This window comes from Vigna unguiculata, chromosome 4 (assembly GCF_004118075.2).
Source record: "Vigna unguiculata cultivar IT97K-499-35 chromosome 4, ASM411807v1, whole genome shotgun sequence".
Taxonomy (NCBI): Eukaryota; Viridiplantae; Streptophyta; class Magnoliopsida; order Fabales; family Fabaceae; genus Vigna; species Vigna unguiculata.
This window is the reverse complement of record NC_040282.1, coordinates 12339865-12366466: the sequence shown is the minus strand read 5'-3', so window position 1 is coordinate 12366466 and position 26602 is coordinate 12339865. Positions and strand designations below refer to the sequence as shown.

At 30.8% G+C, this 26602-nt stretch overlaps 2 protein-coding genes across 2 annotated transcripts; both read left to right on the top strand.

Annotated features, from left to right (window-relative positions):
* The first annotated feature begins 13594 nt into the window (after nt 1–13594).
* Nucleotides 13595–14774, top strand: LOC114180508 (putative nuclease HARBI1). The gene is made up of 3 exons (XM_028066820.1): nt 13595–14179; nt 14268–14493; nt 14566–14774. The coding sequence occupies exons 1-3, from the start codon at nt 13595–13597 to the stop codon at nt 14772–14774; spliced, it is 1020 nt and encodes a 339-aa protein (XP_027922621.1).
* An 8061-nt stretch (nt 14775–22835) lies between these two features.
* On the top strand, nt 22836–26274 carry LOC114182313 (uncharacterized protein At3g27210-like). Its single transcript, XM_028069163.1, has 3 exons — nt 22836–23238; nt 25084–25164; nt 25745–26274. The coding sequence occupies exons 1-3, from the start codon at nt 23064–23066 to the stop codon at nt 26158–26160; spliced, it is 672 nt and encodes a 223-aa protein (XP_027924964.1). The 5' UTR covers nt 22836–23063; the 3' UTR covers nt 26161–26274.
* The last annotated feature ends 328 nt before the right edge of the window (nt 26275–26602 follow it).

The window sequence follows — 26602 nt, the reverse complement described above, 5'->3', positions numbered from 1 at the left end:
TTTAAATACAATATATTAGACTTACGTATTCAATTTATGTTGTGCTTAAATATATATAGACTAAGGAGTTAGAACGACCACCAACTGCATGGGAAGTTGTAGAAAGAATAAAAAAATTAAAGACTGGAGAATGGGTCAATGATAAGACTCGTGACCTTGCGATATGTTTAAACTTTAACTTATAGTTTAACGTTTGTTACAAGTTTTCTTCACAATAATAACATTTTTTACTTCATTTCTAGGACAAATATAAGCAACGACGAGATGAAGCCCAACAAAATCAAATGCTTGAAGGATCATCTTCAGAGAACTCTCATGTTGCCTCCATTGATGACAATGAAATATACTTTACTATAGCTGGAGGTGGAAATAAAAAGAGTAATGTGTATGGACTTGGTGCATTGAGTAAAAGGTTTACTACTTCTATAGGTGCCTACTCTAGTACTAGTCAAACTCTAATAGTTCATCAAATAGAAGAAATGTGTGAAACTATTCAAAAATTAAATGTTGAACTTATGGTAAAGGATGCCAAGGAGAGGACACTTGAAGAAAAGATGGAACAATTGACGAAAAATCACGAGCAACAGAGTGAACGCATGCGCCAACAAGATGAGCAAATGCGTCAACAAAATGAGCAAATGAAACTTATTTTGCAGCACATCTAATTAAAGAGTCTTATGCAAACTACTCCTTCTGATCCTCCTAGTATTGATGATATAGTGGACTAGTCTTGGGATGGTGGACCATAGGATCATTAGTTATAATTTTAATTGTATGATGACTTCAAATTTGCTTACAACTATATCCATTTTTCTTTTTAGAAATGGTTCTTATGACTAGAATATGTTGGATCATGTAATAGATATACTTTTAATTTTTATATTAGTCTTTAATACATTATATATTTGATTTGATTATTTTTTAGTATAATTAAATGTTTAAATATTGTGTATAAGCAGGTAAAATTATGTATTCAAATGTAGCCATAAAAGATATTGTTGTTGATTTTTTTTTTGTCATTGATTTAGCCACTGAAATATATTTTTAGCTATACATTTCTAGTTTTTGCCACTGATTTAGCAACCAAAAAGAAATTTAATTAGAAAAAAACATCGTTCATTATTAGTGATCGAAAAAAAAATGGTAATTATTTTATCAAATTTGTGACCGAATTAGCGACCAAAACTAGTTTAAAATCATAGATTCTTTTTTTGTCGTTAGCGACAAGAAAAAAGGGTCGCTAAATTTTTAATACTAGCCACCGAATTAGCTACGAAATTTTTGGTGACTAAATTGGTCTCCAAAAGTTAAACGCAACCAATCCTTTTAGCAACCAATTAGCGACTATAATTTTGGTGGCTATTTTAGCGACCAAATATATATTCGGTCGGTAAGTGGTTTGCGACTAGGATTTTCGCCACTAGTTCTGTTTAGTCTCTATTTCGGTCGCTAAACGATTTGCAACCGATTTTTGGTCATTTAGCTACCAAAATGGGTGGCCATTGAAACACATTTTTTTTTGTAGTGGTTGAATGAAACTAAAACTTTGACGGATAATCATCAAAAGTTTTGCTTTGAATGCAAAACCACAATTTGGATCTCATTAATATTCAATAAAACACACACAAAAAAAAGTGTCAAACAAGTGAGAATGATTTCAACGTTCTTCAACCGCCTTTGGGTACTCATGCTAATCCAAACGCACTAAGTGTATGTTTCGATTTAAGTTGAAAAAGGTAAGTTTCCTTGAAAGGGAAATGTATAAGCATGTATGTTGTTGATTTGAATGTAACGACTGATTTAAACATTTTAACATTCAATGAAACTTAAACGTTCTTATGCTAAACAAATAGGTTCAATTTTCAAGAATTTTTAACTAACGTTTCAGATCTCAAATGTGAAAACAAACACAACCAAAGTCACTTTGGTTCAAAGAGAAAAATTGCACAAAAATACTAAAAATAAAAGCAAGAGCACGTTATTTGCATCAAAACAACACAATAGGCTTAGGCTTCAAATCAGTTCGATATTTGATACAACAACATTCCTAGATTTACAAAAAAGGGAACTTAATTCAAAATGCCACATAATTTCCCATTAGAAGTATGATTAAGAACAATTCTCAATTTATTCCATTCTGTTAACCTTTTCTCCCAACAATTTATGATCCAACTTGATGAAGGATTGACCCCAACCAAGGATGGAGGCACATGCTTAAGAAAACTAAGCATGTTTAGAAAGGAAGTTCACTAATCCTTCATCCCTTTCATTTGTGTTTGTTATTTTTGATTCCCTAAGTTGACTTAGTTGAATCAACTTTAGTTGACTTGTTGACCTTTGACTAGGTTTGACTTGTTGACTATAGTTGACTTCACTTAAGCCAACATGCTAATCTATGTTTATTTGCTTTGTAGGTTAATTAGGAGTAAGAAAAAATGCTAGGTGGCGCATGGTGATTAGGGAGCATAAATGATGTGGAGGAGAGAGTAAAGCAAAGGCATAAAGCATAAAGTAAAAGGCATAAAACAAGTGTACCTATGTACCTTTGGTCTCCTTTGTTTTTAGCACACTTTGGCCATATTTTGGAGACATATGAGACACATTCTTTGTCTCTTTTTGTGCTAGAACAAAATTAGCCTTGCACACACCATAGTTGGCTCTTTTGTCTCTCATTTTTGTAACCTTATTTGACCTAGTTTCTAGAAGCTAGGGTTAGGTTTTTGTAGAGACATCCTTAGGTATCTTTTATTTACTTAGAGGCCCCTAAACTCTTCTATATAAGGGGTGCTCCTAGACATGTAAAAGGGGTTGAACATTTTGAAGTAAAAACACTCTTGTGTTTTAACCATTTGTGAGAGTTTCCTCCCTACGGAGTGAATACTTTTAAGCCTTATCTTGCATAGCAAGTGACGGCACACATCCACTCATCTTCAAGGTTGTCATGGCTTCTAGCCTAGCCTTGTAGTGGCGTGCTTCTAACATTTTTACCATTTCTTTCCTATCCATTTTATGTTTTCTTCTTCCTTTAATTGTTCTTAGTTTTCTATGGTTTATGTGTTTTCCATTTCCTTTTTGTTTTGAATCAATCCATCATCTTCTTCTTTTGAGCTTTGTGAAAGGAACCTTCACATCTAGATAGCTTGCTATCTTAATGTCCAGTGGGGATTTCACTTAGCTTTCTTAATCAACTCACACCATATTCAATAATCTTAAAAAGGAACAAGATAATCCTTCATCACAACTTTTCAATGCCCTCTTCTAGATTAAATCCACCAATCCAATAACTTTCATCAGTCAACAACAATGAATCTTAACTGACAATATTAGTTGATGCTCGATGAAAAGTTTGACACTTATATCCATAAATTTGGGGACCATGAAAATGATAAAATTGACTAGGCATAGATATACTTGTATCTTCATTAATACTGCAAATGAATTTCAGAAGTATTTCAGAGAAATAACATACCCAGAAGCCCAAAATGAGAAGGTCATAATGATATGATGAGGGTTTTCTTAGATTGAACTCCTTTTTTTGGGCAAGTTGTGATGCAACACTGATCAAGCAAATAGGAGATCAAATTACCAAGCATTAACTTCATGGATGAACTTTATGGAGGTGAATAATACTTAACTTCATGGATGGTGTTAGGTCCAGTGTTGATCAGGTCTGTAGGCTTAAAATCGATTCGATCAAAATCGTTATATATCTCGATCATCTTACGCTTTGAAAAATTAAGACTAAAGAAACTATATTGTGTTAGACATAATACTTATTGAGCCAATAAACTTAAAGTTGATCAAATCTTTAAGATCAGCACTAATAGATGTATTAGGAAAATTATTAGGATGATTATACAGAAAAGATAAAATATCAAAATAATAAATGAGAGACATTAAAGAATATTTTATTGTAACAAATGAAAAGTTTTGAAATACTATGATTGGAATTTAGGAGATCTAAAGACAGAAGATGAAAAAGGTATTTGAGATGAGAAAAAGGAAGATGATTTTGAATGTTTTGGCTGAGGAATCTCCGTACCTCTGGCCAGAACAATAGATAAACTTTTCTTTTTCCTATAAATGCTTTTGCCTTCCAATCATACAAAATGGGATAAAATTCCGTGAATATTAAGTTCAACAAATGTCAAAAACAACATAGAAAGCTTAACTAAGGTTAAGAATTATATCTATTTGAAATTAACTAATATCAAAACTCAAATACCTGAACTTAACAATTTACAACATCATATATTATGTATGGCTCCCTATTTTTATCCCAAGGATCGAGAGAATGCATTATGAAAAAAAAATTCTTTTTGGAACGCATGAAATTTGCAAAATTTTATATCGAAAAAGTTATTCTAAAAGGTATTATATATATATATATATATATATATATATATATATATATATATATATATATATATATATATATATATATATATATATATATAATATCAGTCTTAAAAATCTCATTTCAGAAATTAAATTGTGAAAATCCTGTTTTAGAAATTATGTTCCAAAAGTCGAGAAAGATTTTTCTAGAAAATTTCCATAACAAAATAAAATTCAAAAATCATTTTTACAAAAGAGAGAATATTATTTTGAAAATTATGGTGGTGCGCCAAGAAATTATGAGACTGCAGGAGAAAAAAACCGAAATGAATCACATGCACTAACCAAAACTAACTGAAAAAAGGAATTTGGAATGGGCCTAATTCTGAACCAGTCCTCTCTCTTTTGGGGCTTTCTTCCTGTACTTCTAAAATTTATTCTGCACTTTCAAATGTTTTTTAAATCTTAAAAATACTTTTTTTTCATCATTTAAGTAAAGTTATGCAAATCACACTTTCAAAATTACTTATAGATATCGATTTCCAATAAAAGAATACTTCGAAATGTTAAATTATATTACTGGGTCGACTTCCAAAATATATATATCACCAGAAGTCAACTTTGAACATAAATGTATATATTTTTTTTTTCTTTTTTTTTAATTTAAATTATTATTTCTTATTTATTTTAGAAGTATTTTTATTTTATTTATATAATTAATATATATTATTTTCTATTTTATTTGAATTTTTTTAGTTTTATACAAAATTTAAATATTTAATTTTAATTTTATATTTTTAATTTTTTGTTATATATTTTTTATACTTTTAAATTTAAATTAGCTTTAATATAACTTATTAAAAAATTAATAAAAATATAATTTAAATATAATTTTAAAAAAATAAATTTTAAATTTAAGAAAGAAACGAAAAAAAATATACCATACCTATATATATCTCGGAAGTTGACTTCCATATATATATATATATATATATATATATATATATATATATATATATATATATATATATATATATATAATTATTTTTATTAATTATTTTTTAATTTTGCTTATTTTTAATTATTTTTATAATTATTTTATTTATGTGATTGATATATATTATTTTCTATTGTATTTGAATATTTTTTTTAATTCTATTTAAATTTTAAACTTTTTATTTTTATCTTTATTTTTTGTTATATATTTATATATTTTTAAATATAAATTTACCTCAATATTATTTGTTAAAAAATTAATAAAAATTAAAATTAAATATAATTAGAAATATAAACTTCAAACATTTTTAAAAAAATGAATATATATATATATATATATATATTTTTTTTTTTTTTGCATTTGGATATATATCGATTTTCAAAGGTCGACTTCTGTATATCTTCAGAATTCAGTTATATATTTTTCTTTTACATTTGGAATTTCAAAATTCTTTACTGGAAGTATCTTTATTAAAAGTCGACATCCAAATTCAATTTGAGATGCGATCTGCATTATTATGATTAAATGATAAAAAAGAAATTTGAAAATTTTTTGAAAATGCAGAAAAGATCTTGAAAGTGCAGAAGAAAAAATTCCCCTCTTTTTTCTTGGACCTAAGGTGGCCCATGTTGAAGTGGAGAGTGCAAAATGTCTCACTCCACATTGTTTAAGCATCATCCTTAAGAGAAATAAAAGAATTAAATAATTTTTTACTTCTACAACTTGTCCATATCAAAATTAGTACCTAAAAAATATTTATATCCAACGTTCAATAAAAAACTACTAATTTGATCTTAAAATAATTTTACTACGTGTTCGCGTTTAAATACCCTAATGAATGACACTTTTTAAATTAACATGTTGATATCATCATTTACTTAAAAACAGTTTTCTAAACTAAAATAAGATATTTATTAAATATTGAACAGAAAAAAAAAATTCTAGGAGTATTTTGAAGATATCAAGTCAAATACTAGCAGTTCATTAAAATTGTGAATATCAATAAATTTGACTTTTTAAGTTAAATCTGAAACTATTGAGACAAAGTAGTTACAATAATCTTTACAAAGCATATAATCATGGTTTAGTGATTTTTTTCACTAATTAAAAATCTCAATTATTGGTAGCGAAAAATGATTAATCTAAACTATATACTAATTCTTTATAAAGACGGTGTTAGAAGATGTTATTAACATTTTTTTTTCTGGCCTCTATAGTGTCACTTAGTCTTTTCATAATGAAATTGCTTTTTTAAGTAAGTTTCAATTTAAACTTTACATATGGAGAAACTGTGGATCCAAACTCCACACAAAAAAAGAAAAATATTTCCGAAGAGATATTATTCACTCTCAAAATAATTGAATAAAATAGTTAATCTAAATAAAATATATCCACACAAAAATGTCTAATGAGAATTCGAAGTAAATGCCAAGAGAACACCAACACTCTAACATGCTTGCCGACCATGTGTATGTTCTTCCAAATTGCCAATTGCTAATATGTCTTTTTCTTTTACGTGTCAATTATGGTTCCCAATCAATCAACACACACTCTATAAAAAATCAAACTGTGAATATCTTTGAACTGTTCAACTTCTTCCAAAAATGGTTTTCTTTCATTGTATAGTTTTAAGGTTTGAACTCCATTTTTATATGAAAAATATGCCTAAGGTTTGGATTTAGAACTTTATAATTTGAAACATTTAAATGTAATTGAATTCATTTGTATTTTTTAATATGAAATTTTAAATTTGTTAAATTTTGATTTTCCTATAAAGTATGAGAGAGAGGAAAAGAAGGAGGAAACAATAACGATGACAATGATGGTAGTGCCGAATGGAAGTGTCAACCACACAATAAAAGAAGAAGAAGAAAAAAAAAGAAGAAGAAGAAAAGGAAAAATCAAAAACAATTAACACAACAACAATGATAAAGGAAGAGAAGAAAACAGAGAGGAAGAAAAAGAAAATAAGGCAAAAGAAGAAGAAAAAAAAGATCAAATCGTAATATTTACCAACAACTAAAATTCGTGGGTAATTTCTGGCATATATTATATTGATTCTGTATCAATGAGTTTTGGTTTACATATAGATAATTACCATCAAATTTTTAGTTGATGAGTAATTATTGAAAGATAGATAAGATTCAAGAGTATTTTACTAACAAATGTTTTCCTGTTGATAAGTTGTCAATAATTTTGATTACAGTTAGATTTTAATAATTACGGATTGTTTGTTGATAAATTCATATTTTCTTAGTTTATTAATTTAATCATTTTAATTCTTGAATATTTAAAAAGTTACATAAATATGTGATTAAGTTTTATAGAATTATTGTGTTATTAGAATATCTTGTAGAACAATTATTGTGATTAGGCTATACAATTAGAGATTAATTTTATTTTTTTATATATTTAGAAAATAAATTAGTTTTTGCATGCTTTCAAAAACAAACTTTAGAGCATCTCACGTTTAAGAACCAAAATGATGATTTATTAATAAGATATAAGTAAGAAGACATGTAGATGTAAAGAGAGGGTGTGACTTTAACTGTATTTATCCCTATGTATGAAATAAAATTTATATCAATTTTGTCTGTATTTTTGTTTGTACAAAGTTAAATTTATGTATTCTTATTCTGGTTGGAAAATGGGTATACTTCTATATGTATGTTCTTGAACTTTCTTAAATATTAATTAAATATTTTTCTTAAAGGTTAAAATAAATAAAAAAACATGACAATGAATAGTATATTTATATAGTTGAAATCTTTTAACAATTATAACATCTATTCTTTTTGGTGTTGAGAAGAAAAATATTTCAAATATTTAAGTAAACTTTATATATATTAAATAAGCTGAAGAGTAAAATAAAAATTAGCAGATTATATAAAGAAAGAAGAGTTCTTCAAATAATATAAAACTATAAATTACCTAATTAATTAAAGATTTTCACTAGCACTGCAAACTGATATTTATTCAGACATTCCCAAGAAATACAAAATACAGATATTATAAAAAAGAAAAAAAAAATCAAATATGTATATGCCGTATAAACAATTTAATTCAATAAAGTTGATATTTTTGAAATACGTCGTAGAAAAGTCACAAAAGAAAGAATGTAATTGAGATTGTGATAGACAAAAGAAATATCTTAACTTATGAATAAATTTAATAAGACTTAATTAGTTTAATGGGACTAAATTAAAATAAATAGAGATATGTGGGATGTAAATTAAAACAAAAAGATACATGTAGAAACTAGATTGAAATAAAGATGATGATATTTTGTAGTGATATTGAAGTGGCAGACACTAGTACTGACAGTGTTACGTGTCATACCAAAAACTTGACATGTAAGATTTTTTTTTTAAATAATTAAAAATTAAAAAAATAATAAAAAAAATGAAAAAATCAACGTTGTTAATGATTTTTTTTTAAATAGATCTAATAGAAACATTACTTTTTTCAAAAATTAAGAGACATAATTGACACATTTTTAGAAACGAGTATCAAACTGACACACAATACACTCGGATAACAATTAATATCAAACAAATTAAATCATTTAATAAATATCGGCTAAGTACAACATTTAAAGAGGGAACGAAAATTTGTGAAACAAAGTAAAAATTATTCAAATGAAATGGAAAAAAGAAAAAAAATAATAGTGAAAACAAGAATTTTAGGGTACATAATAAACCAAGAGTGTGTTTAATAATTTAAAATAAAGTTAGAATATGAAAACGAAAATAATATAAATATATGCATATCCTAATTTAATTTAAAAATAGTGACTAGTAGCCCTAAGTATATAAGAGAGACATGATTTGCCATGAAAATTAAAACTGAGTGAAACATTTGTTGGGGCATTGAAGAGGGGGAATAAATGGTGGTGTAGGGTAAAGGTGTGCTTGCTGCTACATAGAACGGAATAAATTGAAAGTAACAGTGAAAGAGACAAATTGTAGGAGTTGTTTGATGAAGATGAATGGCACATTAATTGTAGCACTCAGAAGTTCGTGTCTATGATTTTCTGAGATACTGTTTGTTTACTCTACACGGCACACACCATTTATAATGCACCTTATCACCGACCTACTTAATGCATTCAGGCCACACCTCATGTATCATCATCGCAACCATAATTCATATAAGAAAACTTGTTACTATCAAAGTGTCACGCACATTTTTATAATTAGAAGCAATATTTATATCATTCTGAAAATATTTAAATGTATTTTATAATTTTTGCAATAATTGTTTTTAGAATTCTTTTAAAAAAATATACAAAAATGAGTTCTGAAATAAGGTGTTAGTCCTTTTTCTCACTCTATTATTGTGACGAATAATGGCAGATAGTCAATTGTCTTTTGTGATTAATGAGTCTAATGCGAAATAAAACATGATTTGATATGTCTGTTTCTATTTTTTGATTTATTTTTATAGAATTTGGTTAAATATTTAGTGTTGACAAAATATTGATTATATGTTTATTTTCTTTTACCCATACAAAATTGAGGAAAAGCAAAAATCATATTTTATGCGGATTAGGTTATCATTGTGCAAGCACAAAAGGGGCATGCGTATAATTTGGTTCTTATATTCAAGGATTTAGTTTGTTTTGATTTTTAATATTTAATTTTAATTTATTTTTATGAAAACATTTAATGTGGTTCCATTGTAAATTATAATATCTCGATTTAACATTTTAAAACTAATAAAAGATGACGCTTCATTATAATATTTAAGATAGACAATTCAGCGTATAAAATATATTAATACAATTTTACAAAAAATAAGACTATAAAAATATATTATCTATATATTTAAACTTAAACCAACTAACCCTATACAAAACTAATCAGTTACTAATACTCTTTCAGACCTTCCACAACTCTAATTGATAACTCTTTATCCATTACAAGTGTCTCTACACCTACAACTCCATATGCTCCCACCAAACAGGTAATCATCGCAAAAGAAAAGACAAACAAAACAAGAAGAAACAAAATACACAACAGGGTAAGCTAGTGTACAAAATAAATATTCATACACATATTTATATCATGCCAAAAACCTACAAACATGGTATATAACATATCTATATCTATAATCACAAAAGTAGTTGACACTAAACTCAATTATCTGGATATATGGCATAGATATAGGGTTCACTAAAGGTATGCACCTGTGATGGTTTATAAACTCCGCAGAGTACAAGACACAATGGGTCATCACCCAACCACACAAGGTAAATCCTTTTAACCTATGACCAAAGAACAAGTCCAAAGGTCAGGACCTCCTGCTACTCTCACCAATACCTCATTCTACTATATGTGAGTACGAATAATTATTAAAGTTTCAGGATACCTCCTTCCATACCCACTTATATCAAGGCATACATTAACAACATTAGGAATTTCCCTTGAAATCCTTCAAACTTCATCATGTATACTCACCACAACATATTATATTCAATTCATCAAAATGACAACCATAAACATACTTCAAATAAATAAACCACAAAAACACCCTAAAATAGTCAAATAAGAGAAACAAGCAAAATAGAGCAAATAATTCTATACATAAAGTACATCAAAACAATGACTACCATTTCCCTAACCACATAATTTAAAACAAAGATTCCACCAGTCAAAGTGAAGAATCATGTGTTTGGAATTAGCTATCAAAATTTCAACTCGATCTGATGGTTAACGAAGCAAAAATCTTAATTTTACCAAAAGGACACAGACTAGAAAAACAGGGTGGCGCCTGACACTGAAAAAGTGGCACCTAACACCCAGCCCTTGGAACCCACCTACTTTTAGCGCCCGGTGGTGCAAAAGTAGCATCCAACGACACCAAGTGATTGGCCTAACATCCGACGACACTATAACACTACACGACAATGTATTAGAAACAATAATTTGGGGGAAATTGATCCTGTGCAATTGACTAATTGAACACCTTTCCTTTAGTTTTTTGATTTCAAATGGTTTTAGAGAGATAAAAACTGATACCCAATCACTCAAAACATAGATAAAACTTTTTCCCAAATCAAGATCAAACACAAATCAAATATCAAACAGTTAAATAGACAACTCATCACTTCAACACACCACATCACAATTAACTACCAAGATGATTAGTTCATATCAAAATTCAATAGAATAACATACCATATCATATTTTTCACTACACACATCCATTATTCATATTACAATAAAGAACCCAATATTTCAAGAACTCAGACTAGCTTCCCTTACCTCGACAAAACCACTCTAAGACCGTGTTCTTATGGGGTTAAATACTGTATACGAGTGATAGCAAGCGATGAATTTACAGAATGTTTGTGTTCTTTTTCAACGATACAAAAGCGATCTAGAGCGATGATTTGCGGGATGAATGGGTTTCTCGCATCCCTCTGATAGGCAAAGATCAGAGAGTGATTAAGGGTCATTTTACATAATTACCCTCAGTATTTTATTTCAAATAAATTAACATGATTCAAATAAATTAACATGCTGCTGGGAGTCGTGGAATTCAAATGAAAAGAAGCACAGTCGAGATTCCTGATGCATGAACAGGATAAATTCCTGATGCATGAATAGTGTAGATTCCTGACTTGTTTTGACCGTTGAGCATCGTTGAGCATCTTCAATGCAGCATTGAATTGTCATTAATAAGTTCGAATAGTTGGTGTATTATATTTGTATGTATGGACTGGGAAGAACTCTGGGACTCTCGCGAACAATTTGCACTTCAGCAGGGGTGAGCTTCTTCCCTACCACTCCCATGCATGTTTTCTTTCTTTTTGTTGGTTTGAATACCACTATCATGCATCTTTCCTTTGTTTATCTTCGTTTGAATATTATGTTGCACTTTGTACCTTTCCACCACCGGTGGTTGTTGTTGAGATGAGGGACGGTGGCCACTGGTTGTTGAGAAGAGGGACGGTGGCCAGCACAAAGGAGGTTGACGGCTCGTGGGAGAGTTAACAGTGCAGGAGTTCAGTGTAGACGTAGTGGTGGATCCACATCTGTTTCTAGAATCGGATCTATTTTTGTGCTTTCAGAATGGAACTTATTAACATTTTTTGTATCCGATTCCAATTTCAAAATGGAACCTATTAACATTTTCTGGATCCCATTCTAATTTCAGAATGGAACCTGTTAAGAATTTTGTGGATCCGATTCAATTTCAGAATGGAACTGTTTACATTTTAGCATTGTTTAACCAGTTCTCTTTTCTTTTGAATCTATTTCACTTCACTGATCTGCTTTGTGTACTAGAAACTCATACTGATACACATTTTGGTTGGTGAACGGCTTCACGACAGCGGGAGGACGAGGAGCATCCTTGCTGGTGCAGCGGTGAGTTGAAGTGGGTTTTGAAGTTTGGACGTGGTGTAGCAGTAATTAAAGTTGGTTCGGAAGTGGTGAACTGGTGTGGGGTGAGTTAAATATTTACTTATATTAGAGTTTTTTTTTGTCTTGGTGTCCAATGCTTGAACGGGTTTGTTGTGGTTGGTGGTTATATAAGAAACACATGCTTTTATAAGAACTGATTCGTTGTGGTTGGTGGTAGCTGTAAGAAACACATGCATTTGATATATGTATATATATATAAGAAATGCTTCGTTTTGGTTTGTAGTTAGGTATACGAAAGTCATGCTTTTTTTATATAAGAAATGGTAAATATTTCAAAGTTGAGTACGGTAGAAGATAAAAACAGAGAATTAAATAGTTGAGTATTGAGTTAGTTGATATTGTATAAAAATATAATAATTAAGAATTGAAGAAGAAAACCATTACTTTACACAAATATAATAATTAAGAATGGAAGAAGAAAACCAAAGTAATTAATAGAGATCCGTGATTGAGGCCATATAAGAAGGGCATACCGTAACCATGATAAGAGCCAAATACGATTTCTCTTATATCATAATTGATGTGTCATCATTTTTATAGTAACAAGTCCCCTTCTATCTAGATTTTGAATCCTAAGCAAATTTAAATGAATTGGAAGGAGGTGCTTACTTCAATATTGCGTGTGTGGAACTTCATACTTGTAAATTAAGATGTATAAATTATATGTATTATGACTATGTGAAGTATGATTTGTTGTATGCATTTTACATGTGGGGTTCATAATTTGTTTTTTAACTTGATATGGTATATAACATGTATATTTATATATTATCTTTCTTTATATCTGTTTGTTTAGTAGTTGCTTATAATTTTTATTCGGGTAATTTAGATGGAAGAAGAATTAGATATGTCATTTTTCGATGTTGAAGATTTAGTAGATGATGTTGTCGGTGTCGACTTCAATATAGTTGCACAATTACATCGACAATTACAATTACGCACAGCCATAGCTGAGCTAACAATGTTATGCATTGTTGCGCATGCGTTGAATATATTGAACATATATTCTACGTCAAGAAATAGTATTACAGATTTTGTTCCAGACAGAGATCGTCGCCGAGAGCAGCTGATGTCTTACCTAGTGCATACAAATAGATGTCGCGACGTTATTTGGATGGGACCAGAGGCATTTATTAACCTATGTCAGCGCTTAAGGGAAACTGGGTTAGTGAAAGATGTTGTAAGGTGCACATTGGAGGAACAAGTTGCTAAGTTTCTGCACATCATTGGGCATAATGTCAAGAATCGTAGTGTGTCATTTTTCTTCTATCGTTCTGGCTCGACTATTAGCAGACATTTTCATAATGTGTTGGATGCAGTCTTAAGTTTGGAATCAGAGTTCTTAATTCAACCGTCCGGCACAGAGGTGCAAGATCATGTCTTGAACAATAGTCGATTCTACCCGTACTTCAAGGTATCATCGGCCATAATACTTTATATTTTTTTAGAGACTGATTAAAATTGAATAATTTTCATTAACAATTTTAATATAAATGATATAGGATTGCGTGGGGGCCATAGATGGAACTCATGTTCGGGTAAGGGTCCCTAGATCTGAGGCTCCCAGATATCGAGGAAGGAAGGATTGGCCAACTCAAAATGTCTTTGCCGCATGTGATTTTGATATGAAATTCACTTATGTGCTAGCAGGCTGGGAGGGGACAGCATCTAATTCCAGAATATTGAAAGATGCTCTTATTAGAGATGATCCTTTGATCATACCTGAAGGTTAATTTTGTATTTTTTTTATTACATTTAGGTCTTTGGTGAACGATAATTAAATTGTTATCATTACTGTAGGCAAATACTATCTCGGGGATGCTGGTTTTATGCTAAAAAAATCAATTCTGACTTCGTATAGAGGTGTAAGATATCACCTTAAAGAGTATGCACAAAGAGGGCCACAAAATCCACGCGAGCTTTTTAATCTTCGACATTCTTCTTTGAGAAATGTAATTGAGAGAACATTCGGAGTGTTGAAGAAACGATTTCCTATCATAGCAAGTTGAACTGAGCCTCATTACCCTTTGGAGACAATGACAGATATAGTTTTAGCATGTTGCATCCTCCATAATTTCCTACGAGGTTCTGATAATGATGAATATTTAATCGATGAGGTTGATCATGAATTGATGGAACATGCTAATGAAACAGGAAATGCTCAAGTGGACCGTGATGATGATTATAGGGTTGGTTGTAATATTAGAGATGATTCAGCACAACAAATGTGGTTTGATTACCAAAACAATTAGCTACATGTACTTTACTACGCACGTTTGATATGGATCCATTAAATAAAATATTGTTTGATTATGAACTATTACATTACCATTTTATCATGTGCCTTTGTTTGCTTTAGGTATCAACAGATGAATACGGGTAAGGGAACGTTCGCCGGTTCTTCTGTGGTTCCTCGAGAGTTCACCAAATGGACTGAGGAAATGGATGAAAAACTTCTAAATGCCATGATAGATGAAGCACAATTAGGCAACAGGGTTGACGGTAGTTGGACAACCCAAGCATACAATAACATGGTTCTACATGTTCATGAATCGGGGTTTACTACAGTTACAAAAAACAATGTGAAAAATAGACAAAAGGTCTTGAAAGAGAGATGGCGTGATGTGCATGATTTATTCTCTTCACTTAGTGGATTTGCATGGAATTCACTTTCAATGCGCTTTGAAGCAGAGGATGAAGTATGGTATGATTTGATAAAGGTAATTGAAATTGCATACAATAATGATCAAAAGATTATTATTTATTTATTTATTTATGGTCTTGTACTATAATTTCAGGCAAAGCCCACTGCAGCTAAATGGAAAGTTGCTACTATTAGGCACTACGACCTAATGGAGGAATTATGGGGAGCAGATCGAGCCACTGGAAGTGGCATCCGCACAGCACGTCAAGCACGACGTCAGCGTCAACAACAAAGGTTAGAAGTTGATCTTAATGATCAAATGGAATACGTGCCTGATCCACCGTTGTATGAAGGAGGTACTTACCCAACTCCACCATCACCGCCTACTATGGATGAGTACAGTCCTGGGCCAACTCAATCACAACCATCAGTTTCGTCTTGTGGGACCTCTTCGTCAAGAGGGTCCAAAAGAAAAGCACCAATGGTTGATTTGATGGACTCACAATTCGAGAAACTAACAACAAAGCTAGATGGGTTCATGGATGTCATGGGATCAGGTAACTCACATTTCGAAAACATATCACAGGCAACACAAAGGCAGATTGTTGCAATTGAGAAGCGCAATGAAATTCTTATTGAACAAGTTAGCATGATGAGGCGCATGACAAATTTCCAATATTCAGAGAGCGACATATGGGAGATGTTAGCCGCCATGAACATACCTGATGAAAATGTCATGGACCAATGTTATGATTTCCTCTGCGCAAATCCAGGGCATACAAAACGACTAATGGGCCTACCTTTGGGTCTACGATGGAATAAGTTAGTTAAGATGATGTGAGGGACTACTTGACTTAGTTCATGACATTGTTTGCTTAATTTGTGTATGAAAAATTGTTATGATCTTGTATGTTAATGACTATTTTTAAACCTTTATATTTGCAATAGTGCTTTTATTGTGCAAATAGTTTGTATGCTAAATTTAATTAACATTTATGTCTTGAAGTTTTTTTAGCATGGCGTCTTCCTCAACAAGATCCAGAAGCCGTAAGGGAAAAAATCAAGCAACAGACGAATTGAATGAATTGAAATTATTTTCATCTTGTATTATGTGTTTATCATTTTTATTTTAATTGATTCTTATGTGTGTTTAAATCAGATGGATTCCAAAATAATAGAGTTACTTAAGGAAGCAAATGCTCTTGATCGACAAATGCTTGCAACTACTAACCGCCAACTTGCAACTATTGAACGACGCAATGCACTACTTAATGACCAATACAACCTAATTCCTAGAACACCTTCAGCTCAATATAGAGGAGACCAAATTTCTGAGCTACTAAGAACCATGAACATTTCAGATGACAACTTATTAAGAGAGTGCTATGACTTTCTTTGTTCACATCCACTTCATACCCGACTTCTGATGGGGATGCCTGCAGAAAATCGTTGGAATAGGTTGCAAACTTATATGAGTAGAGAGGCTTGACTTTGATTGTATCACTCATCATATTGTATGTTGTCATGTGTGTACTTTTTTATATATTATGTTATGCTTGGAGTTGACTTTTTATTAATTTTATGGTTGGAAATGTTTTTTTTAATTAAAATATTAAATTTTCTAAATCAAATATAATTTAATATTATTTTTTTCAATAAATAAATATTTAAAATATTTTTATTTATGATAATAATATATGAGAAACTAATTATAACTTATCTAAATATCATTTTATTATACCTTTTTAACACCAAGGACAATTAGGTCATTCTACATTTTCATCTATTAAATTTTATTTTATTTTAGTCACATCAGTCAAATCTTTTACAAATTTTCACAAAAATCACTCTCAAATGTACTCCAATATCACCCCAAATCCATAAAAAAGAACAACATAAATATCACCTTCTAATCAACCCAAATCAATCCTCTCCCTCTCCCTCAAATCATCACCCACAAAAGAACACACCCTAAAGCTCTAAGACAACAACCACACTAAAGCTCTAAGACAAAAACCAACCTCCAACTTATAGGATACTCTATCTACACATAGAAATATCTCAAGAACAACTAGGACATATCGTTATGACATAAAACCTCACATGCAAGCGGGATAAGCCTTGCATGTAAGAAAAAGAAAAAGAAAACAAAGAAAAATAATTGAAACTTAACTTACACGAACAAAGAAACTAACTGGTCCAAATTGAAGAGTTTACTGTGATTATCACTCCTACAATCTCAAATCTTCAATCAGACAAACACAGGAGGAAAACCCTTAGAGAGAAGTCAAAGAACTCTAAAAAAGTAGTTATTAAAGAGATGATGCGTTTTAAAATAATAAAAGTCTTTTATAACAATTCAATTTATACTAAAACATTTTAATATTAAAATAATTGAGTCTCGTTATTCTTAAACCACTATCCCTTAATAATTGAGTCTCGTTATTCTTAAACATTTTAATATTAAATTGTCATAGAGCAACATAATTCCACCTGTTCCTTCCGTCACTGTGACACCACCGTCGAAATCAGTGGCAACCATATTGGCGACCACCATAAACACACAACCAAAATTGCCAGGAACAGTGTGCACCACCTGCAGAAAACCAAAACCAGCGAAATATAGGTGCGAAACCCTCGTGTGAAGAACACTACACATCGCGCCTGAGCCACTGTCACCTCCACCGTCACGAGAAGACGCAACCATCACTACGAATCATTTACCTGCAAATGAAACCAGAATCAGAAGCTGTAACACGAAGCGAGACTTGCAAAACCCAAACCAGAGGTTGTCTGTGTTGCGAAACCAGGCCGCCCCGATGAACCACCATGTTGCAAAGCAGACGTCGCCGGTCACCACGCTCACTGAAGCTGCTGCCATGAACGAAGAAGAGGGAGGTCGCGAACCGAAGCAGTGGCCGTAGAGGAGTTCGCAGAAGCAGATGCCGTCATCCTCGAGAGAGAGAGAGAGAGAAATTTGCGCAGAGAAAAAAGAGTTGGGAAGATGATGAATAGTGATTAGGGCTCGCGAATTGGGAATTTTAACAGACTTTATGGCCTCGGTTCAGTTAATAACCGAGGCCAAAAACCCATTTATTGCCTCGATCCTTAAAGACTCGAGGCCAAAAGCCTGATGTTGGTGGCATTTTTGAAAATTTGAAAGCTGATGTTGCCTTTATGGCCTCGGTACCGAGGCCAAAAGCCCATTTATTGCCTCGGTCCTTAAAGACCCAAGGCCAAAAGCCATTTTTGAAAATTTGAAAGCTGATGCTGCCTTATATGCTTCGGTTCAGTTGTAATTGGGGCCAAAAGTCCATTTACTGCACCGGTCGATAGAGACCCGAGATAATATAGTTGAACGAAATTGCAAAAATGTCATTGCCTCCTTATAGGCTTCGGTTCAGCTGCAACCGAGGCCTATAAGGCGAAGTAAAATGTCAAATCTACACTAGTGGAATCAATAATTATCTGACAATTTTTTCTATTATCACTTATTACTCCATCTTTCAATAATAAAGAATTTTCTTACCGTGAAGTATAGGCCTTAAATATGTGTTTAATTCTTCAATTTGACATGACTTTCTTCTTTAGTGTTTTAATTTCTTTTTTACAAAAATTAATCACAAAAAGGCAATATTGATATTTTGTGGTCCAATTGTTGATATTATTGCTTGAGTGACAAACATATGACATGCCAACAATTGTGAGTTGTGGATTAAATGTGCATTCCCTCATTTACTAAACCAATTTCTACATAATAAAGAGAAAAAAAATATTATTTTCCCATTTTCTCTTTTACCTAACCAAGTTCACTGTTGAGAAAAAACAAACCTATAATATATATTTGCGTTAACATTAGATTTAGCGAAGAATTTACAGAAATAAATGAAAAATAAAAAATAACATGGTAAATATTTCCAACACTATTTTTTTGTATTACCTTTTACATATTTTTATTACAAAAAGAAAAATCTATGCTAAAATTGAACGAGTGAAAATATATTTAAGGGTTAAATATATTTTTGGTCCCTTAACTTTTAGTGAATTAGAATTAGTCCATTTCGAAACTTTTATCCAATTTAATCATTCATCTTTTGAAATATGTGGATTTAGTCATTTTAATCAAATTTTATTAGGTTTAGTTGATGTTTCGTACGAATTTCAGGATTGTATTTAAGTTCTTTATACTGTTTGACATATTTTAACTTTAATGTTAAGTCAAATACTATTATGAAATGTCCTTGAAATATCAAATAAACTTAACAAAATTTGATTAAAAAGGATTAAATCCATGTATTTCGAAAGATGAAAGACTAAATTGGTCCAAAGTTTCGAAATTGACTAATTCTAAAATTCAATAAAAGTTAAGAGACAAAGAACATATTTAACCCTATATTTAAACTTAACATCTCTTCGGAAGAAAACCAACTTCGCATGAATTATTTCCTCGGAGGATGTACTTGATGTTTGTCTACTGTTGCATAATTACATATACCCTTTTAAATATATACTCTTCTTTATCTGCTAAGATTTAGTACAACTTATCCACAAATGAATACGTTGTTTACACCAATATAACTTATCATTCCACAATTGTGAATGAATTCAATAAATAATAGTATAAAAAAAATGTATTAATTAACAAGTGTCTTAGTATATAAATATTCCTCTTCTATCATATTTTTATCATTCTAAAGTGATTTGCCCCCTAGAATATCGACCATGAAAACTGGACGAATTTCCAAGTGTTAAATGGAGACAGAAGATCTGAAATTAAGTCAAAAAAATTCCAATTAGAGCGTTAATTAATCTCTAATCCTTCAAAGTTCACATAAAACAAAATTACGCGTAACTCACATGGAGAATATGTTATGCTGGCATTACATATATATAAATTGTGATTCAACCGAAATGATGAACTTTCTATAGAAGAGAGAGAATGGGAAATTTTTATGATTAGTTATGGACACTAATTCTGCATGATCAACGCGTGTGAAAAAATAATGTAACAAAGACTCGTTTTTAACGCTGAAATTGTGGGTCATTTGGTCAACGTGATGCTATGGCTGCCCCCAAAGAAAGGTTAAGCAACAACTATTGAATCTAACCTATAGCTGCCTCTATTTGACACATTTGCTTTTTAATAACTCTTTCCAATAAAATTATATTTAAATATGAAATATTTACCAACTACTATTTATTAGGAAAATTTGATTCATTATTATTTGTATAGAATCTCTTCTTATAATTAGTTGTGTGAAGTATGCTAATATTGGCCTAATTAATTACTACTACACATGAATGAATTAAGTTGAACTTTGCTATATAAATGTCTATAATTAAATAAACGATCATTACACATCAACCCCGTTCTTTTAATAACCATTTATCTGATTTTCCTTTTTTTACCTTTTTATTCTTTTTAAACCAAAACTTATATAAGTAGAAAGATTGTGACTCTCTAAAAATTTGTTTCCTATCCCTATTATTAATTAACATGATCCTTCCATAAAAAATAAATATAAAAGTAAATATCTCCACTAATCTCTCCTATAAAAACAACCATGCAGCAATCTAATAAAATAAATTTGAGTTGAGAAAGTGATTAAACTGAATAAAAGTCAAATAGTAATACAATCTTTTACAAATTAATTCATATAATTGAATAAAAAAACTTAATTCAAATTATAGCGGATGCAATTTAAAGTTTCAAGTAAACTTTTAACACACATGTTAAAGTGAAATTCAAAGTCTAAGTTTCAAAACACAAAAGTACATGTTTGGTCATTTGATATATATATATATATATATATATATATATATATATAATATATATATATATATATATATATATATATATATATATATATATATATATATATATATATATATATATATATATATATATATATATATATCGAGTAATACATTTGTGTGTTATGAAATTGTATGTACATATCATTCTTCACAAAATTATGTGGACCATGTTAGGAATCAAAATGTGAATTTAAATCGCACATTGGCTAGAAATGAGAAAGTAGAACACTATATAAGAATAAAAACTCATAAATCAATTGCCTTAATGTTTTGGGTTGAGAGTGATGTCAATTCCTTATGTAGTTGTGCTTAAGTCTCATTGATGTTATATCTTCTCAGTAATACCCCTCTATAGTCCCAACAAACCACATGGATTTAGAGATAATGTGTATATGTCCATTTTAGTTCTAAACCTTGATATATTTTTTTTGTGTTATCACATGCATGAGATTTTTTTTTTCACTCTTTCATTTGTTGTTTGTATTTTATTTCTTCGAGTGGAATGTTTTAATAGGTGAATATGATTTTGATGAAAAAAGAAGTTGTAACTAACCAAGTTAAGACTTCCTTTATTCTTTTTCTTTGAAATGCTCTAATTAGATTTGACATCAAGAAAAAGAGATTATTTACTTATTTTAATTTTGTTTTGAATAATTTTATTTTAGATTTTTTTTTATGATTTATATTATTAAGAACTTGTAAAGGCCTTTTTAGTACCAAAAAATATTTTACTTACAAATCCCGTTTCTTTATTTATGTGAGTTTTATTTAGACAAGTCTTACATGTCAATTATTTTATCCTCTATATTTCCACATTTCATTATATATTAATAAAAATATTCTATATAGAAGAATGTCACATTTAGTAAGATCAAAGCATACTCATTCATTCAACTAGTGTTTTTTCTTGTCATGTTTGTGTTTACTTTGAATTAGATGTTGAGTGTTTTGGGGTTTTTGTGTTATACATGTTTGTTAGATTTATTATATATTCATGAGTTTGTGTATCTAAACTTTTGAATTGTTGTTGTGAATTGTTGTTTAGTAATAAAGTCAAATGGCTTCATCAGACATACTCGTCTCGTTAGTTAATTTCCTTTAATTGTTTTTTGGTGTCTAGTGCAATGCATCACACACACATGAATAATTGAAATAATATATGAAAAATAGTATATTTCTTTTTATTTTGATAAAGTAAAGTATAAGTTGAATGTGTATAGTAAAAAGATTACTTGTAGTAAAATAATTTATTTTATATTTAATTTTCATAAACATATTTCTATAAATGTAATAACATTTCTTTCAATTTTACAATTTGTACTGTTTTTGTCATCATAAGAAAATATACCAGATGCATTTCTACAGTTACTCTTAATTTTGTTTTTGTTGTCTTGACGGTTTCTCCTATTCATAACTCTTGATGGTGGAAAAAATATTAAAACTATTTAGTAAAAGGAAAAGTAACTGCTAATCTTTATAAGATAAAAACCTAAAAAATTGTTCACTCTGAGAAGATGAAATCAATTGTTCATTTTCCCATGGGACCCATCCCTCAAAATCCACATCCATTGCCATAACACTCTTGATAGCATCACATAACACAACAAAATGTTGTTCACATAACTTCACTTTCAAGGCCAATCCTCTTTAACTTCCATTTTTCTCACTGCACACAACTTTTCCCTACCCTTTAAGTATAACACCAAAAACCCACGCATTTCCACACCCTTTGCACATACTTCTTCTCTTTCTATCTTTCAAGCAAGTGCAGAGCATTAACTCTGGTTTCGTGTCACCTAGGGACCGTGATGATCATAAAGTTTTCGTCTTTTCAGTGATGGGTTCGTGTTCTTCGCTCCCCAGAAAGGCTAACGCAGACATGAACCTCAAACTCTCGTTGGGTTCCAAATCTGAGAAGCTTGTGATTCCTCCATCACCCATTAAGGGACAGCCCCAAAATGGGGATTTTAAGTGGTCAACTGCTCGGTCAACGACCACCTTCACGGACTATGGTAAGCTCCTTTTTTTTTTTGTTTCTTCTGAATGTGTTTATAGGTTGTTTTTCTCTGTTTTGTGTCCAAAATTTTAAATCCGTTATTCTTGATGTTTGGGGGGATTGCCCGTAAAGGTGACACCATTGTGGCTACAGTGATTGTAAAAACCTTGATGTTGTGGTCAAAATTGCAGATGAAGACTATTCTCAACTTTCTCGTGACCTCTCTTACTATTAATATGTGAATGTTCCTGGGTATTTCGTTGAATGTGTGATCCTACGATTATTAATCTCTTGGTATATGTTTGAAAAAAAAAGTTTTTTTTTTCTCCTTTTACATTTCTTTTGACAAAGTTATCTGATCTTTTTTAGTGTTGTTGATGCTTGCTTTTATTGAAGCAGGGTTCTCTTTCATTCTTCTGCCCTTTCGTTTCTGGTGATCTGTTTTGCATCTTTGTTTGTGATTTTTGGTCCAATTGATTTATAAATTTAATTTAATTTCTGTTGTTGTACTTAGCTATGATTTGGTTATGATACCCAAGGGGAAAATTATTGGATCCTCTTTAGTCGGTTGCATCCTCCAATTGGAGGAAGACACGTGTTATAAATGGCCCCATCCATCTTTGTCGATTGTAATTATGCTGTGATGTCTCTCACTGGTTTCATGATTTGTATTGTATATATATGAATATGACTGGAGATTTCCAATTAAAAAAGTTTGAAGTTTTTTTTTTTTTTTTTTCATGTTCCAGAAATAGTGTATATTCAATGTGTATACATTATTGTTTATATGTTATGATAAATATAGAAAATTTCTGATTTATTTGATGAGCCGTTCTTACACCTTAATGTAATTGGGATAAATCATCATTGTTTTCTTGTTTGTTTTGATTGAGACATCCTTGGATAGTATTCTTTCTTCTCCTTCAATGTCTATACTGCATGAGAAATGTGACCAATATTTTTGGTGTACATGAATTTTCTGTTAGTTTACCGATTGAACATGATTTCTCTTTTTGCTAAACAATACTTTATCTTGCCAGATTCAATCTGGGGTTAGGATTAGGCTTACATTACAAAACATTATTTGCAAACAAGAATTATTGTGTATTTGTAAACAGGTTTTGGAATTTCATGCACCATGCTTATTTCAGGAACACTGCTGGTTGAATTTAACACATGCTTTTGTTGCTACTTGTTGATTTAATTTCATACATAGATACTTTTAGTTGTACGGGTTATTGTTTTGTGGTTGATGCTTATTACAAGTGACAGTGGTCACTGTCTTTGAATCTTTCAGACTTTTGGTAACAGCAACTATTTTTCTTACGGTGGAAAGAGATGAACACTAAAGTATTGGGTGTCCAAGAATTGTTTATCTGTCTTTTCTGATAAACTATACACTCTTCTGCTTTCTGTTGATCTGGATCTATGTTCCTGATTGTTGCTGACATGTTTTCTCATAAACGATTCTTGGTAACCAAGTTTGCTCGATCATACAATGTTAGCTTCTCTGTGTATTGTGACTGAAGTCCTAGATTATGTGATAAATTTGGATTCTCTGTTAGGTTTTTCTGTATTGTTCCCATGCCGTGACTTTAAAATATCTTGATGGACACTGATTCTGATATTTTAAAATATATTAGAAAGAAATTTAATATACCAACATCAGTGTATTTTTAGGACTACACAAAAAATCCAGTAGAGAATCTGGACTCATTACTTTATCCTTATGAATTATAAATCAATGAGGTGTTTGGGGGAATATGAGTTTGTTTCTTGGTGTTATTTCATTTGTTGAAATACTTTCTCATAGGTTTCATATCCATGTTTGCCATTCACAAGCCATTATTTTCCTGAATAGGCAGCAAAGAGGAAGCATATTTTGATTCCAAGCCCTGGTTAGACTCAGACTGTGAAGATGATTTCTATAGTGTCAATGGTGGTAAGGATTCCCTGCAACTCTCTTTCCTTTGGTGCTCTTTTCTGGCTGAATTAGTTTACTTGGTCATTTTGTTATGTGTAATTATGATATCAATGATGAGTAGAGAAAAATAATAGTGTATACACTTGTGAAAACAATTTCATATCTAACTGTTATATATTAGGTGTTTAATAACTCCTATAAAAGTCATACATGGTTGATAAAAGTGCATCAAAATTAATGTCATCATATTATATGCTGGTGAACATCACACTGTCATGATTTATAACATGACATTTAGTTTGTCATGGACATTGTATTATATCATAATCAGCCTTTTTGTAATGCAAGTTGATGAATGAAGAACTCATTGGTCATTATTAGAGATTCCACGTCATTTAGAGATAAGGACAATTTATAATATATAAGTCGATGCAAACCTCACTTTACAAATTTAGTTAGGTTTAAAATTCATTTCTTCATGGACAAGACAAATTTTGGATATGTTGTTTTACCATTTTCTTTGCAGTTTCTCTTTCACTTGATTTTCATTACTCTTTCCAACCACCTTCAGCTCTATTGTCTACTTCATTTTATGCAGACTTCACACCATCTAGAGGGACCACACCAGTTCACCACACTTTTGGGACCCCTTCTAGGAGTAGAATTCATGGTTCAATTTCTGTTGTTGAACCATCCCCAGAGAAGAAAAAGAAACTCTTGGAACTTTTTCGTGAAAGTGTGAAAGATGAGCAAGTTGATGATGGCCATGGACACAAAGCAATGAAACCAACCACACAACATGTCATGGCTAAATCTGCAAATTGCACTCCTTTTATCTCAGGGGCTAACTCTACTTGTAGTAGTGAAAGAATCATGAGTGAGGATCGTGCTTCCATTAGAGAGAAATCAGTTAAGTCTTTACAGTGGTGCATTCCGAGCTTGTCCTCATGCAGAAGCTTTAGGGAGAGAAGTAGGAAGACAAGTCCTGCAATCGAAGTAAATGGAAAACATTGAGTATGCTTGCAATCTGATGAACCAAACTGTCTTATGTGTTTAATTTATACTCACTATGCTAATGTAAAACAATTGTACACCAATGTTCAATAAAATTTTGTCATCTTATCTCCTCTTTTTGTTCATTAATAAATGATAATATGATAATATTTTACTTGATGTTTGTGTAAAACTGGTTTATGATGAAAGTGCATAGAAGTTGAACTCTTCTTTGATATCCCAGAAGTTAAAGTGGTTGGAATAAATTTTGATGTTCATCAATGTAAACACAAACAGAACATTTGCTGTAAATCGAGTTTTCTCTTCCCTGCAAGCAGTCCCACATCGAAGAGAACTGCTTCTTTGTGATTAGTTTTTTTCAATTTGGCAGTGTTGCTATATTAAGTTAATAATACTTTTAGTTGGGTTGTTGTGTTGTCTATAGGTGGTGTGGTGTGTAGGT